The sequence below is a fragment of the Cydia amplana genome, chromosome 11 (assembly GCF_948474715.1).
Source record: "Cydia amplana chromosome 11, ilCydAmpl1.1, whole genome shotgun sequence".
In the NCBI taxonomy this organism is placed as follows: domain Eukaryota; kingdom Metazoa; phylum Arthropoda; class Insecta; order Lepidoptera; family Tortricidae; genus Cydia; species Cydia amplana.
Window position 1 is genome coordinate 12,223,958 of NC_086079.1, and position 18,365 is coordinate 12,242,322.

The 18,365-nt window shown below is 36.8% G+C and overlaps 1 protein-coding gene across 1 annotated transcript; it reads left to right on the top strand.

The window, feature by feature from the left end:
- The first annotated feature begins 6,460 nt into the window (after nucleotides 1–6,460).
- Nucleotides 6,461–17,713, top strand: LOC134652080 (cysteine sulfinic acid decarboxylase). Its single transcript, XM_063507236.1, has 4 exons — nucleotides 6,461–6,881; nucleotides 7,289–7,582; nucleotides 13,205–13,572; nucleotides 16,912–17,713. Exons 1-4 carry the CDS (start codon nucleotides 6,618–6,620, stop codon nucleotides 17,513–17,515), a joined length of 1,530 nt encoding a protein of 509 aa, XP_063363306.1. The 5' UTR covers nucleotides 6,461–6,617; the 3' UTR covers nucleotides 17,516–17,713.
- Nucleotides 17,714–18,365: the final 652 nt, after the last annotated feature.

The window sequence follows — 18,365 nt, forward strand, 5'->3', positions numbered from 1 at the left end:
ACTTATTGAGGGGAATGTGCCCCGAACGTACTCTTAGAGCTGTTACAATTTCTTGCCGACTAAGCGAGCAATCTATCCATGGTGTATTCATCAGTTCAGGTTGGATCGTTCTATACCAAATGCCTTTTTCTTTTGCCCTTTCGTCAAAGTACTCTTTCCATAATTGGCGACATCGTTTTTTGACTAATTTGATACACTCTGAAAAGAAAGGTAAAATGTTGCATATGATATCACTATGACAGGCTTGGGGAATCAGTCTGACAAACAATAGTAAGATAATTGTAGGTAGTTACTGATTTACCTATACATAAATTAATTTGGTTTATTAGAAAACACATAATATATCCCCCAATGAGGGCGCCACTGGACGGTCGATGCAGTCAAGACGTATTGATTTCAACGTCATGTTCTCCAAGATCTAAGTTCATAGTAGCGAGCCTAAGAACCGCTAATGATAAGCAATAAAACACTATCTAATTGACAAACAGACTCACAAATAAAATTACGGTACACGTATTTCTTTGCTAAGTACCTAGGTGGCTAGATCCAGCGAGAGCAATGCAATTTTTCAGTGCAGCCACTAATTATACTTGGGATTACTTCGTGTAAGATTAGCGCAGGCTAAAATGTACGCTATAAGTTTGAGATTACGGTGGGTTTTATGTTCGCTGTGTATTTGTAAAGTTTGAAAACTTATCCCAGGCAAGTTTAGCCGCTAGCTCACTGTTTTATTCTATCTACCAGCGCTCTATTTATAGGTAGTTACAGAATAGAGGTGTTCTAATAAATTAACAAATTTAATTGTTTTACTGCATGTAATTAAATCATCCAGCTGCAAAAGTGCATGGAATGAATTCCATCCATAATGTGTCCATGCAATTATGCAGCTCACTGTACCTAATACAGTATAGGCAAAATTATTTCTGCAACTTTAACGAGCTCTTCTAATTGTACCCGCTTTTATTTATAACCAATTAAAAAGTAAAAAATTCATTTAGTCATGGTCCATGTGATTTTCATTCATAGTGATTTTATCTGCATCGCCTTTTTTAAGCCAATGGGACAAGTATAATTCAAATAAAAAAAAAGTTTTCGTAATCGTGTAAATGGGGCATTAAGGTAATCTGATCTTGAATGGAGGTCGTACTTAAAGTGGAGGATCTACATAGCTATAGAGGTTTCTTTTATTTAAAGATTATTTTTCAAGTTTGTCGGTAGGTACTATTTAATATTAGGTAATATACTATAATATAATACTACCTAGACGGTGTGAAATTCGAATAAAAATTGTAGCTTAAGAACGCGGCGTAAAATGGCGAAATACAAAATTACAATGAGTTTTCCTCAATGATCTTTCTTCGACGTAAGAAGATAAGACGAAAGAGTTAACATTTGCCACGATAGGTAATCTTATGCCATGTCAAGTTTGTCATTAATATCTGGGAGACCGAGCTTTGCTCGGAGAACATATAAAACCTCAAAAATGCGCGTTTTCCCAGAGATAAGACCTAGCTAGATCGATTTTTCGCACCCAATAACACCTATAGGAATAGTAAATTTCATCGAAATCGTTAGAGCCGTTTCCGAGATCCCCGAAATATATATACATGTAAATAAATAAATAAATATACAAGAATTGCTCGTTTAAAGGTATTAGATTAGATAGATAGATAGATAGATAGATGTGCAGCCTGATTGGTTTTGAGTTTATTGTTTTTTTCTCTCCATTGACAGTTCAAGTTAATGTATAAATAAATCCTAATGATGGAACATGAAACAATAACGAACGAGACGTCTTCAAATAACGACCTTTTTAGATATAAATAGTGAGAACGAAATTGGATCTAGCGTAGCGGAATATTTTTTGTCTGCGTAGGTAGTTTTATTTTACGTCCTGTGTTCAAATTCAAAGGAACTGTAGGCACACGTGTGGATGAAAATGTAGGTAATAGCAGGTTTCGAAAAACATTTTCATTGTTTGATCATGACTGAATATTTGTTAGCAGAAATATTGGTAGATGTAGTGTAAGGAAACAAAGTAGATATAAGGTCTATTAAATAAAAATTACATATTTTTTTTTGTCCCTATTTGGGATTCAATGCCTTTATGGATTTGCATGCTGTTGTATACAGCCGAAAAGGTAAAAACCTACTGTTTACTTACACAAAGACCTGTAAACGTTACCCTTTTTTTGCAAATAAATTATTGTTTATTTGTTTTCGTGTTTATTCCACTCAAAATGAGAAGCTATTCAAACTAGCCATATTGTATCCTAGTATAAGTATAACGCAAAAACAAAAGCGGCCAAGTGCGAGTCGGACTCGCCCATGAAGGGTTCCGTATTTAGGCGATTTAAGACGTATAAAAAAAAAACTACTTACTAGATCTCGTTCAAACCAATTTTCGGTGGAAGTTTACATGGTAACGTACATCATATATTTTTTTTAGTTTTATCATTCTCTTATTTTAGAAGTTACAGGGGGGGGGGCGGGACACACATTTTACCACTTTGGAAGTGTCTCTCGCGCAAACTATTCAGTTTAGAAAAAAATGATATTAGAAACCTCAATATCATTTTTGAAGACCTATCCATAGATACCCCACACGTATGGGTTTGATGAAAAAAAAATTTTTGAGTTCAGTTCGAAGTATGGGGAACCCCAAAAATTTATTGTTTTTTTTTTCTATTTTTGTGTGAAAATCTTAATGCGGTTCACAGAATACATCTACTTACCAAGTTTCAACAGTATAGTTCTTATAGTTTCGGAGAAAAGTGGCTGTGACATACGGACGGACAGACAGACGGACAGACGGACAGACGGACAGACAGACAGACAGACAGACATGACGAATCTATAAGGGTTCCGTTTTTTGCCATTTGGCTACGGAACCCTAAAAATCGTCTCTACTGGTAGTTCATCCGATCACTTTAAAGATCACGTTCCCTGTAAATATGTTTTCCACCGGTGTAAACGTTTTGTGTAATTCATTCACTAGCCTGAGGCCCTGTTGGGTTTAGGAATCATACGCTGGAGAAGTTTCAGCGTAGTTCAGGCATAATGCATTATTTTACGGCTGGTTGAACAATGAATAATGCACAATTACTCGTGTATACGTATACAGAGTGAAATTGTAGGCATAAAATTGATGGAATATTTAGTATGGGGCTTAGGCAAATGTTCGGTCCAATCATATTATATAACCATAGATACTTAGATAGGTTATACTCATACTTGAGGAGCACAAAAAATACTTCCATATTTATTTCAGTGCCTACGAAACAATCTGTTATTTTTGATTAATTTTCTCATTCCATCCATCTTTGTCACACTCGTTGTTAAACATAAGGTCGTCTCTTTCTCTTTCGGTGTGCGGGTGATCGTTAGCACGTGCGCATTTCTCGCTTGTCCAGCCGCGACTAAAGACAACTTGTCCAATTTGTCACAAGGTAAGCGCTTCTATTTTGGAACGCCTATAACCTATCTTGAGTTATAAATCATTGGTTCGGTCTAAATTTTCATTACTAGCGATCCGCCCAGGCTTCGCACGGGTTAACAAATAAAAATTTAAACTAGTTAAATTAAAATGAGTTTAAACTATACATAAACCTTCCTGTTGAATCACTCTATTTATTAAAAAAAACCGCATCAAAATCCGTTGCGTAGTTTTAAAGATCTAAGCATACATACTGACAGACAGACAGGTAAGCGACTTTGTTTTATACTATGTATAGTGATAGTGATACTGCAGAATATAAGTGCAAGATGTTGACCTTGTGTAGTGACTAATAAAATAAATACAACGAATTAACTAGGGTGACTTGATTGAGGAATCAAACAATTCAATGTCAATTGAAACAACTGCGTCTCTTGTTTGTTTGCATACCACATTTAGTTAATTCAATTTCCCGTTGACACAGACATACTAAGAATCGAATCATACAATACAATACAATACAATACAAAACTCTTTATTGCACACCTCACATACACGTAGTTTACAATAAATGTACAATAACATAAACAAAGACAATAGAGGTAACAACAGGCGGTCTTATCGCTTAAGAGCGATCTCTTTCAGACAACCTTTGAGTATCGGAGACAAAAGAATCAGAATATACGGTAGGTGGCGCAAAGAAAAAATATGAAAAGTCGAATTGACTATAACCAAACAACACAAAACATTAATAAAGATAAACATACTTAAATACGTATAACCATAAACATACATCTAGACATACATACATACAAAAAAACTATATATTCAATAAAGAAACAACAGTGTCAATTATTATAAAAATAAAACTAAGGTAGGGAAAGATAGTATTCCTTAAGCTTTGATTTGAAGGAGGTAATAGATTGAGAACGTCTTAACTCAACAGGGAGAGAGTTCCATAGTCGAATGGCCCGAAAAGTAAATGAGCAATTATAAAATGCTTAATTTAATATTTCGTAATGCGTAATTAATTACTGTGCAAAACTGACTTACCCACTTATTATAAAGATTTTCCTGTTAGGAAAAGCTTGTAAGCCTGCAGGTATTGCGTTCGTGCACTGTGTCCTAATACAGGTGTAAATACCATTTTTAACCTTTTGGACGCCAATGACCGATATATCCGCACCGTAGGTTCAACGCCAAATTAATCGGTCACAGACCAAAGAGCAACGTCGACCTACATATATTATACATAAAGTTCAACTTCAGTTTTGACACTTCAATGATGTGGCGTCTGAGTGACACATTTGTGTTTGACACGGCGTGGAAAAGGTTAAGAAACAATTTTTTTATCGTGCACGTGCAATGTATTTCCGGCCTTTTATTAGGCCTGCAAAGTGAGTTTGAGCTGCGTGTTACATGTCGCGAGGTAGGTACGTATAATTTATAGTTTATTGAATTGATTTTAAAATTGTACTTACCTTAATCCATCTGTAAATGTATTATGAAATATGAAATATGAAATATGAAATATGAAATATGAAATATGAAATATGAAATATGAAATATGAAATATGAAATATGAAATATGAAATATGAAATATGAAATATGAAATATGAAATATGAAATATGAAATATGAAATATGAAATATGAAATATGAAATATTACAATCTTCTGATCAAACATTCTTACTCTTTTTCGCTTGGCCGAGTAGCACTATCGTTTTAATGAAATATTTATGTACCTACAAAGCACAGGCGGAGTTCACTGGTATGGCGGTCTCCACATTGGACGTTAGTCACAAACCGTTCCGGTGACGGAAAGGTTATTATAATTATGTGCACAGCCATAGCGCTATCTCGCTCACACACCGAAGCGGTGTGCGGATCTGCAAATCTGCGGACCTGCAAAATCAAAAACAGGGCGAGGGGTATAAATACTTTTTATACGTACTTTAAGTCAGACACTCAATAAAAGTGATCATGTTCCGCCACCTTTCCAACCATTTTCTCTATAATTTGGCTGATCACACACAACTTCGAAAGTTTATGAGATATACATTTAATTTATATTCCCGTCTTTATCTAGATCCAACAAAGCCTGGACTATAATTGCAAACTTCGGAATATAGAACTTTGCGACAGACACTCGAACTATGTTAGTTCAGTCTTTACTTTAGTAGAGCATTATTTTGCAATTTTCGCATAGAACTTCATTATAGAACTGTTATAATTATTATTTACTAGTGACCCGCCCCGGCGTCGCACGGGTTAACAAATTAACGTTCCTCTTGAATCACTTTATCTATTAAAAATAAAACCGTATCAAGATCCGTTGCTTATTTTTAAAGATCTAAGCATACACAGGGAAAAACAGACAGCGAAAAGCGACTGTGTTTTATACTTAGTGATAGGTAGTACTTTGGTAGTACTTTTAGGAAACATGTCATAAACTTACCTATTAAAGTTTTTATAGTGCATTTGCAGTTGATTAGCCAAGTAATAAAGGCCAGGTGCGACCTTCGTAAGACTAATTAAAGTGTATAAGAACAAAACTTTGTCAAGGTGAAAAAACCTTAAATAGTTTACTAGCTAAAACGTCACTGTAATTATAATTTCTTATTCTGAAATAATATACATAAGTAATTTTGTTCCTACAAATAAATTCTACCGTTCGAATTTGACGGAACTCTCTTAAAATTTCCTGATATTATGAAATTTTTGCTTTTTTTTAATTGTATGAACAGTGGTGTTTATTTTACTTCTTATTAGCGTAGATATTCCTCATGATTTGGAATTATTAAACTAGGTATTAACGTTCACAAAAAACAATTCCAGGTGTAGATGTGCGTGAATTCAGTCGTTTTCATATACCTACCACCACCACCGTTACCCCGAACATACGACTACGTCTATGTGTTTTATGCATACATGCAACGAGCTATGTAGTGGCTACATCTGTTTGTCTACTTTTTAATAGAGCGGCTAAAACATTTTAACCTTACAAAGTGAATTGACGTCGGTCAGTATTTAAGAAGGCTACGCAATCGGCCACGGGCTAAAACCGCTCAGCCGCTCGCGGTCGCTCGTCCATTCAAAATTAAATAAATGGTTTTATTTTAACTTTATCCTTCCGTAAATGAAACGGTTGAAAGTGAAGTGAAAGAAGATAGAACCACAATGCCTGCCGATTCAACCATCATCGCTGGTGAGGAGGAGAGACAAGACGATACGCTGTTCCAGAGTATTGCGGTTAGGTCGAAGCATGAGGATTTCATTCGACGCGCAGTGGATCTGTTGGTGGATCGTGTGGTTTTCGGAAGGTCTTTGAGGACCTCGAAGGTGGTAGAGTGGGCTGCCCCGGATCAGATCAAGCAGGCGATCGATCTGAAGCCGCGAGAGGGACCGTTGAGCCATGACCAGCTGTTGGGGATCATAGCTGACGTGAGTGTACCTGTTTGTAGTGTTTGTATAGTAGGATGTGAAACGTATAAATTTAAAAAGGTTGTCAATAAACTTAATATTTATTGTAAAATACAATCAGACTCGTAGGAATTTACAATTGTTATTTGTAAACCAAATATTTTGGGCTTATAATAATTACAAGATTAAAATAATCTGAGATCAAATATTGGAAACTTAGAAAAAGTTCTATTTCACGCTTGTCGTTCACAACTGGTACCACAACTTTAAGGCTGTATTTGACGATATTTCCTTATAGATATAAAAATGCCGACTTATATTTAGTAGCATTCTTTAGGGTAGTTTCAAATATAATTTTATTAGTAGGCATTCAATGTATTTACTGTTCTTAATTAAAAAAAAAATACATTTCGCACATTTGTAAACAGGTTGCCCGCTATTCGGTGAACACAGCACACCCTTACTTCGTCAACCAGCTGTTCTCGTCCGTGGACCCTTACGGTTTGATCGGCCAGTGGTTGACGGATGCCCTCAACCCCAGCGTCTACACTTACGAAGTTGCCCCCGTCTTTACTTTGATGGAGGAAGACGTCCTCCGCGAGATGAGGAGGTTCGTGGGCTGGGCCAATGGGGAAGGAGACGGGATATTTTGTCCCGGAGGATCCATCGCTAACGGATACGCCATTAGCTGCGCTCGATACTTCTTTTTCCCGGAAACTAAGGTACGTAAAAATATCGTAATAAAAGTAATAAATGTGACGCTTCTAAGCGGGAAAATAAAAAGTGCAAAACGCTGTAATGCAAGTAATTTTTAAATTCGTTAAATGGAGTGCATTGTGCATGGATATTACGACCAAAGTACGGTACGACCAAAGTGTTCGGCATTTTAAAATTATTCGATTCTCTAGTCTCTGACTGAAATCGCAACTTTGAAAATCGTGTGAAGTGTCAAGAGTGTCAAGATACATAGACACATTTATTTGTGTACTGAAACACACAAACTGCCCTTACACACTAGGACGTTTACCTTATGTTCGTAGTTAATAAAATACCATAATTAGGTATGTTATGATTTTCTCATATTTCTTGCAATCTCACAATTTTGGTAGTAACGAACCAAATGAAACATATAAATTCAACTTCGAGTGTAGTTCAAAAAGGTATGCAGTTTTCAGTTGCCGAACAGCCTCGATATACAAAACAAAAACTTTGAGCGACACATCTGTCATTGCATTTTCGTGGTGCCGCATTTTTTCTATCCATGGTGTGGAAATCACTAGCATGAATTGCTGACGCGCTTCGTCAACTGGACAGCAAAATCGTAGAAAAAATACCATACAAACAAAATTCTATTACAAATTTTAGTGTAAAGTTTATATTTGAGTGTATGTTTCCGAATTTTATTTTATTACATACTTTGTAATATTCGAATTTAAACTGTTGTGAGACATGCTAACATTGAATAATTTTACAGTTTAGACTCACTTGTGACTTAAAACAAGTGAGTCTAAACCGTAAAATTATTCAAACTTGTAATATACCACGTTTTAATATTACTTTAGTCTGCATATTTTATAAATATTTAATTGATTCGTATTTGGATACGAATGACTGAAAGGAAGGAAGGAATAAAATAAAATAAATTAGATGAAGGATTGCACCTAATTTTTCTTAATAAAAAGCGGCCAAGTGCGAGTCGGACTCGCCCATGAAGGGTTCCGTATTTAGGCGATTTATGACGTATTAAAAAAAAACTACTTGCTAGATCTCGTTCAAACCAATTTTCGGTGGAAGTTTACATGGTAATGTACATCATATATTTTTTTTAGTTTTATCATTCTCTTATTTTAGAAGTTAGGGGGGGGGGACACACATTTTACCACTTTGGAAGTGTCTCTCGCGCAAACTATTCAGTTTAGAAAAAAATGATATTAGGAACCTCAATATCATTTTTGAAGACCTATCCATAGATACCCCACACGTATGGGTTTGATGAAAAAAAAATTTTTGAGTTTCAGTTCGAAGTATGGGGAACCCCAAAAATTAATTGTTTTTTTTCTATTTTTGTGTGAAAATCTTAATGCGGTTCACAGAATACATCTACTTACCAAGTTTCAACAGTATAGTTCTTATAGTTTCGGAGAAAAGTGGCTGTGACATACGGACGGACAGACAGACGGACAGACAGACGGACAGACAGACGGACAGACAGACGGACAGACAGACGGACAGACAGACAGACATGACGAATCTATAAGGGTTCCGTTTTTTGCCATTTGGCTACGGAACCCTAAAAAGTAGAAGGAATTACAAATGTGCTACATTATTATACTGATGCTAATTACAGTCGTTTTGCACTATTATTACAGTCACTTAATTGGCTATAATTAAGCCGTTATCCAATTATTAGTCAACCAGTCAGTCTTATCTGTAATCATTATGAGCCTAGGTAAGATAAGTTGATTGCCGTTTTTGCAGGAAACCTATTTGGAGATTACCTTAACCCCGATAACCAATCGCGTGCTAAACTTTGAGAACCTTGGATTTACCGGATTATTTTCTTAGTATTTGTTTTAATAAAGCGAGCCGGACAAGTTAGGTTTATAGAACTTTATTTTTTCTCAATGAAATTATACATTTCACTACAGAGAAACTTAACTACTTACAGTAGAACTAAATATAAATAATCAGTAAGTATAGCGAGTGCATGCGTACTTACTTACAAAGCTCTTAAGTACAACTTAAAAATAAATAAATACTTACTATAACTTATGTCGGTTAATACCAACTTAACTAAATACAAGTTCCTGACTTCCGTAACTGCATTTAGTGTTGGATGTGTGGTGTCAAGGGCGCTTAATGTTGAAATACCTTTGATATGATACTTGGAAATTCAGTTTGGCTTATTAGAACAAATACCTACTGCTATGTTACTTTTTTAGTACATACCAATTGATGTATTGCATATTAAGAATATGGTTTATCACGAAAATTTAGACAAACAAGGCAAAATAAATTGCCATTATCAGACATGTATACAAACACTTGACTGTTAATATTTTCCTTGCCCCAATGTGCATGTAAATATTGTTATGTACAATGTTTATTAATTTTTTTTGCAAGGAATTATGAAATTATGTATAATAGAATAAATTATGAATACCTACTATAAAGGATCTATCTGTCGGCGGCCGATCGTAAGATCAGGCAGATCGTAATGTTCCTGTGTAATGTTTTGACGATAGTGACATTAAACCAATATATAGGTAGGATAGGTTCGTTAGGTTGCTTTAGATGCCCGAAGGGCAAACTGCCCAGAAATAGGAGCCCCCGCGTAGCGGGGCTCCGTCGACTCAGGGAACGGGTCAAAGATTTTCACGTTTCACGATATGCCTGATCTTACGATCGGCCGCCGACATATCTATCTATACGTAAAATGAACCTATTCTAATTTAGCAATTTTGCCAAACCAAAAGCCAGGATAGACGGCCTTACCTTAGTATCGCAATCTCTGACCTCGTGCAGATAAACAGATCCCGACACTTAAGACGTAATTGTGTAGGTATTAATGAGAGTTCGTTGACCTTACGCCGCCGGTTTATGCAACAATCGTAACTCGAAAGGGCATAAATATGTACACATTGATTTTTCACACCTCCTATTCTGAAAAGAGCTTTTTCTTCCCTGCTAGGAGGGATCAAAGTGGCATTTTTCCTCCCTGCTAGGAGGAATCAAAGTAGCACTTTTCTGTTCTAGCACACTAATTTTACATTTATTTGCACACTAGCTGTTGCCCGCGACTTCGTACGCGTGGATTTGTATATTGGTGGTTATATATTCTACATTAGCTTAGAACATTATGCAGCAAGAGATTGCGGTAGGACGGTTAATCATTTCTTAATTATTAATATTATACGACGCATGAGACTTGTCTTTCACAACCTACGAAGTTTCAAGCCCCTAACTTTACCTAACTACCTATTTACGAAGTTTCAAGTTCCTAGCTTTAAATAAAATTTGCACCCTAAGACGAACTTTCATCCCCTTTTTAACCCCCTTAGGGGTTGAATTTCCAAAAACGTTGCAATTCGTTTTTTTGTAATCGGCTATTATGCCTTTCTAAGAAGTTTCAAAGCATTTGTAATGGATTCAAACATTCAACCCCTGTTTAAACCTGTTAGGGGATGAATTATACAAAACGCTGAAATTACTTTCCCTGTATTTTAATAATATCCCGAAATACAAAGATTCAAGACCCGCGTTCGAAAAAATGTTTGATATCCATACAAACTTTCAACCCCTTTTTCACCACTTTAGGGGATGAATATTCAATAACGCTGAAATTAGTTTTCTTGTATTTTAATAACATATATATTTACGAAGTTTCAAGTTCCTAGCTTAAAATAAAATTTGAACTCCATACCAAATTTCAACCCCTTTTTAACCCTGTTAGGGGATTTACAAAACGCTGAATAACTTTTCCTGTCTTCTAATAATATCCCCAAATACAAAGATTCAAGTCCCGCACTCTCAAAAATATTTGATATCCGTACAAATTTTCAACCCCATGTTTTACCACCTTGGGGGATGAATTTTTAAAAACGCTGAAATTTGTTTTCTTGTATCTTAATTCAATACCTTTTTGCAAAGTTTCAAGTTCCTAGCTTAAAATAAAATTTGCACCCTAAGACGAACTTTAATCCCCTTTTTAACCCCCTTAGGGGTTGAATTTCCAAAAACGTTGCAATTACTTTTTTTTGTTATCGGCTATTATGCCTTTCTAAGAAGTTTCAAAGCATTTGTAATGGATTCAAACTTTCAACCCCTGTTTAACCCTGTTAGGGGATGAATTTTCAAAAACGCTGAAATTACTTCTCCCGTCTTATAATAATATCCCCATATACAAAGTTTCAAGTCCAACACTCACAAAAATATTTGATCTCCTTATAAACTTTCAACCCCTTTTTCACCACCTTGGGGGATGAATTTTCGAAAACGCAGAAATTAGTTTTCTTGTTTTTTAATATAGTACATTTTTACAAAGTTTCAATTTCCTAGCTCAAAATAAAACTTGAACCCCATACAAACTTTCATCCCCTTTTTTACCCCCTTAGAGGTTGAATTACCTAAAACGTCGCAATTACTTTTTTTTGTCATCGGCTATTATGCCTTTCTAAGAAGTTTCAAAGCATTTGTAATGGATTCAAACTTTCAACCCCTTTTTAACCCTGTTAGGGGATGAATTTTCAAAAACGCTGAATTTACTTTTCCCGTCTTATAATAATATCCCCATATACAAAGTTTCAAGTCCAACACTCATAAAAATATTTGATCTCCATATAAACTTTCAACCCCTTTTTCACCACCTTGGGGGATGAATTTTTGAAAACGCAGAAATTAGTTTTCTTGTTTTTTAATATAGTACATTTTTACAAAGTTTCAATTTCCTAGCTCAAAATAAAATTTGAACCCCATACAAACTTTCATCCCCTTTTTAACCCCCTTAGGGGTTGAATTTCTCAAAATCGCTCCTTAGCTCTTATACATTTTATAAATGCAACCTAGTGTCCAAATTTCAACTTTCTAGCATTTGTAGTTTCGGCTCTACGTTGATGAGTCAGTCAGTCAGTCAGTCAGTCAGTCAATCAGTCAGGACACGTGCATTTATATATATAGATTATTTTTTTTAGCTTCAATACCTAATCTGTTTAAGCATCAGATTAGTCAACACTAAGATTTTTTTATTTTCCTCATAGTTGTTGTGAAAAGCAGTATATGTCACACGGTATCAAAATTATTTCGTCTTGGGCGTTAAGACTTGAATCCCTCATTACACTCGGGATTCTACTTTAGAATCCATCGCTTCATTCAGGATTCAATGTACGCCCTTGACGGAAATATATCATTTTGATCCCTTGTAACACAAACTACTAGTGTTTATATGTTTTGCGAATTATGATGTGAATGGAATAACCACTTAATAAAAAATCATGCAAAAATATTTGTGGTATGGTAATAATATAGTGGTATTTGATTAACCTTGAGACTTACAGAATTTTGTATTCCAGTACCTAATAGGTAATAGTAGTTTAATAAGTAAAATGGGTTTCTGGTCCCGTAGGTATTTTTATTTCTGTAGGTGTTTAGTTATTTCTGAGGTTTAAATAACAAAATAAATCACAAATCTAACCCTAAATTTGCCTGAGGCATTGTTCCCAGGACACTGAAGTAACTTTAACTTTTTGTTTCTAACATCTAAGACTTGGATCATTTGCCATATATGTATTTAGGCTATTGTGAATATGTAGGCTCGCGATATTTATTCTCAAAACGTTTATTCACAGAGCAAAGGCGTGTACGCCGTACCGCGCCTGGTTCTATTCACCTCGGAGCTGGCGCACTATTCCACCAAGAAGCTGGCTGCTTTCATGGGCATCGGCTCCGACAACTGCATCCTCGTCAAAACCGACAATCTTGGCAAAATCGATGTTCACGACCTGGAGAAGAAGATAGAAGAAGTTATTGAAGACGGAGCTACTCCATTCTTGGTGACCGCTACAGCTGGTACTACGGTGTATGGTGCCTTCGATCCGTTGCTGCCGATATCCGCTTTGTGCAAGAAGCACAACATTTGGTTGCATGTGGACGCTGCGTGGGGCGGTGGAGCCTTGATGTCTAAGAAGCACCGGTATCTACTGAACGGAATCGAGCTGTAAGTCTACCTGTTATTGTTACTTCGCTGTAAATTGGGGTGACCCTGAATTCTACTACCTACATGTATCTAAACATTTATTGTAAGATGATCATTTCTGGGTTTTTTACAATGATATATGTCATTTAATGACCATACGGCTTTTTGGCTACATTTTATAAAAATCCGTAAGGTCTTATAAGGAAATCAACACAATTAATCGATCGCGATCGTTTTAAATCCCAGTATCAATCGATCTTCAGTTACCTACTAGGTACTTACCTACCTCTACGTTCTTTTGATGAGCATTCTTAATAGTAAAAAAAAAACACACATTAACTATTCTAACATTCATGTATCATTGATAAAATGTTAGCTTTTTGAGTTTGTAGTACTTAATACTAACAAAGACACACGGCTTTTTTAAAACCCCGGTTCAGCCTAGCTCTGAAAATGGAAAAGCGACAGAGAGAGAATTGATAGGAATAATATTCAGAGCTCACAATGCAGCAAAAGTACAGGATTGCTATTTCAATTGCTTATCGAGCATATAGATTCAGACGTTTATATAAATTCACATTAAAACAACTACCGTAAAATGGGGTGAGTAGGGGTCGCGGGGAGAGTTGGGTTATGAATGGGGAGAGAAGGGATGAAAGGGGGGTGAGATGGGTTTTTAAGGCTACTGCTACAAAAATAATGTATTCCAATTTAAAATGGAGCTATAGTAATACTCATAATAAAATAAATCGATCCAACAATCTTCCAAAATCACCTTTGTATGAAAACCCAACTCACCCCAAATACGAGGGACTACGGGGTGAGGTGGGTTTTCCTGTTTATCGTCAAAGTTATGAAATGGAACTACCCAAAATAAAATAAAAACTAAAATACAAACGTCCGGAACACTTATTATATATGTCGCAGTCGGATTGTATAATCCGCCGTATTACATTACGGCTAGCCGTTTTACAAAACAGGGGCGTTTTGAAATGCGGCGGTTTGACGATTAGCCGGATTGAATGCGGCTGAATGAAAATCCGCCGGAATGTATTCGGCGCCATACGTTCTTCAACACGGCTAGCTGTAATGTAATACAGCGAGTCATTAGCCGCCGCTTTGACAGTTTTTAGTTCCCATTTTTAACACTCGTGGCGCTGCCTGACATAACAACAACAAACTATGAAAAATGCTGGGGTGTCCATCAAATCTGGAGTTCGTCGGACTGTTTCTTTTCAAAAAACATTTCCTTCGCAACTTAACTAGACGGAGCCCCGCTTCGCGGGGCTCCTATTTCTGAGCGGTTTGCCCTTCGGGCATCTGAAGCTACCTAACAAACCTAACCTACCTACCTATTGATTTAGTGAGACGTCCGTGAAAACATTACACTTTGGGGAAAAAAGCGTAGGTAGGTAAGTAGGTTAGGTTCGTTAGGTAGCTTCAGAAGCCCGAAGGGCAAACCGCCCAGAAATAGGAGCCCCGCTTGCGGGGCTCCGTCTGTTTAAGTTGTGAAGGAAATGTTTTGGAAAAGAAACACATGTAGTGTGGTGGGACAATGGTAAATATAAATTAAATTGCAAACATTGACAAACTCCGGTTACGTAGGCGACCGAAAGAACTGGTCACTCTACAATCTAAATAGTAGATACGATGCGGCTAAACGTAGGCCGCCTTATTGAAGAACGTATCGCAATGACAATCCGGCTAATCGTCGAACCGCCGCATTTCAAAACGCCCCTGTTTTGTAAAACGGCTAGCCGTAATGTAATACGGCGGATTATACGATCTGACTACGACATATACACCATTCAGTTTTCATATGTAAAAAAAAATGTTATCGAGATTTGAATGTCAGTTTTGCACCTACTCACCCCATTTTACGGTACTCAACAGTCTTTGATTCAGATTTGCGACAAAGGAAAACGGTGGGGCTGAAAAGTTTTTTAAGTGACTGCGTACCGTTCACACTTAGGTAGGTCTCAATGAGGCAGATCGACTATCTAGTCATTATCGAAGGGTAATGTTAAATTGGCGAAACGATTCGACGTGATGCTTCCCAACTACTCCATGAAAATAAAATACAAATGTCAGTGGTAGCTGACTCTAATATGCTCGCTGCTGTTGGTATTTTCGCTCAGTTAAAGGTGACATTCGGATGTCAATGCATCAGCGTTGCTGGAGCTGCGTTGTAACTGTAAATTTTCTTAAGATATTGAGTGACAAGCAACGCAATTTATCAACGAAATTCATAGTCAGATCTCCCATTACCAGCCACTCCAACGCTGCGTCAGCAGCGCTGCTGCAGTAACGCAGCCGCCATCCGAATGTCATCTTAAGATCTGAAGATCTCACTTCACTGGTACCTCCAGGCGGCCGTTAGTAAACCAATGGAAACAACGGTCCTCCGAAGTCGGGACACAGACAAACGAGTGGCAGCGCAAATGAAAATTGACGGCATTGCCCGAACGCGGGCTGCCACTTCATGCGCAATCAATTCCCGTGGAAACGATTACGATGCGCTTTTGAAGTTTTTTGACATTCTGCTTTTGCACATTTTTTGGAGTCGAGTAGAAGCTCCTAAATTAAATTGAGATGCGTTCGTTTCAAAATATATATCTACCGTACTATAACCACAGAATAAGTAATAGTATTATCATACAGAACGGACACGCACCGCCCCGCCCCGATTCGGATTACCTCGCCCGCGACAGGCCGCGACATGAATGTGTGCGTAAGTCGCTCTACTGAGAGCATGTCAGGATTCCGTCAGAAACTCAATGACGCGTGTACAGACCTGCCGCGCACACATATAATCGCAAATAATTTTTGATGTATGGCGTGTCCGCCCTGTGCTATAACCGTCCTAGGCGAGTGACGGGCTTGACAAATAAATAAATAAAATAAAATGACTTTTATCCAAATATTTAGGAAATTACAGCAAAACTTACAAATATGTACATTAAATAGGATTTCTATGACATCTCATAGAATCATAAGTGACCTTAGCTACCTTAGTTTCATAGAGAGACACCTTTGTTGCTTAGCGACCAATATTTACGTAGTTGACCTATCTAATTGCAATACCTTGAATTTTGTCACATATAAATAACATTTAATATTTAGGAACAAAGCTGACCTTCATAACACGATGGTCTTGTGCTATCAACTCCACATTAATAATGTTAAATAGCTTTATAATATGTATAATATGTATAACGATTAACTGTTTGTAAATATCCTTGGTTCTAAATAGCCTTGAAAATTTAAAACCCAAATGATTTATACGAATAGCGTACATGTGTGCAAATACTTGTGAGATAGAAGGCATTGTTATAAAGTGTAATTGTTTTTCGATTCCAGAGCGGACTCGGTGACGTGGAATCCTCATAAGCTCTTGGCGGCCCCGCAACAATGCTCGACATTTCTAATTCGACACAAGAACGTACTCAAAGAGGGACACTCTTGCAATGCCAAGTACCTCTTCCAGAAGGACAAATTCTACGACACTTCCTACGACACGGGCGACAAACACATACAGTGCGGACGGAGGGCCGACGTACTCAAGTTCTGGTTCATGTGGAAGGCGAAAGGCACCGACGGTCTCGAGAAACATATCGACAAGATTTTCGACAACGCCAAATTCTTCCTTGACCATATCCGGCAACGCGAGGGCTTCCGGCTCGTTATCGAACAACCTGAGTGCACTAACGTCACGTTCTGGTACGTACCGCAATGCCTGCGAGGTCGCGAAAACGACCCAGATTACAAAGAAAGGTTGCACAAGGTTGCACCGAAAATAAAGGAGCGAATGATAAAGGAAGGAAGTATGATGGTCACGTACCAGCCGCAAGGTGATCTCGCTAATTTCTTCCGTATTGTTTTCCAAAACTCTGCTCTAGACCACAAGGATATGGTATACTTTGCCAACGAGTTCGAGCGGCTCGGTAAAGATATCGTAGTTTAAATTCGAATTCAATTATCTATTTCGAATTAGTTCCGTTATCTATGAAGTGTAATGTTGTACAAATATTGCGTCATGGCCTGTGATTAAATTTAAAATTAATTTATATTCGTCTATATCAAAATATTGTTTAGACGTGCCTATGTTATAGAAATTTATAAGTAGAATAGTGTCTTTAAATAAAACGTAGTTTATGAAAAGTCGTAAAATAGTTTTATTGTAAGCAAATAGGGACTCATAATCACTACAAAATTTAATGTTATCAAATAAAATCTGCATTTCCTGGTTACTAAAACTCAATTGGAAACTGGGGCCAAAGCTTTTATAAAATACTTCTCGTATAATTAGTGCATGGGTAAAATGGATATATTTGGTCAACCGACGTGAAAAAAATCACCACACACCTAACTAGGCTGATTCGTTGTATTTGTATGAGGAATCGGTGCAAATTATATCCCTTTGTGTGATTCAGGAGACGTGATCAGAAACAACAAACAACATTAACAAAAATACGGCAAATCATTTAAAACATTTTTTTCGAATACAAATTAGACTCGTTATGTTTCATGTAATTATTCTAAATTCTTGATAACGTCTCCCAAAAAGATTCTAATTTACTCAATGCACCCTACAGTAATTTTGTCATGTAAACAATTTGACACGGATAGTCGTCGATCAATGTACGGTTGCGGGTAATTTGCAAGCTGCATGTTAACAAGGGAGCCATCCATATGTCAATTCGACGTACACTCAAACAATATGCACACGCTAGCTTTGCATATTGTATTACTGAATCATTTACCTAGCGGGCAAACGTGTTCAAGTCACTTCTGAGAATATATTTGGTTCGATT

Coding starts and splice junctions, on each gene's coding strand:
- LOC134652080 (XM_063507236.1), top strand. CDS start 6,618: ATGCCTGCCGATTCAACCATCATCGCTGGTGAGGAGGAGAGACAAGAC. Junction 6,882..7,288: donor TGTTGGGGATCATAGCTGAC/GTGAGTGTACCT, acceptor ATTTGTAAACAG/GTTGCCCGCTATTCGGTGAA. Junction 7,583..13,204: donor TCTTTTTCCCGGAAACTAAG/GTACGTAAAAAT, acceptor GTTTATTCACAG/AGCAAAGGCGTGTACGCCGT.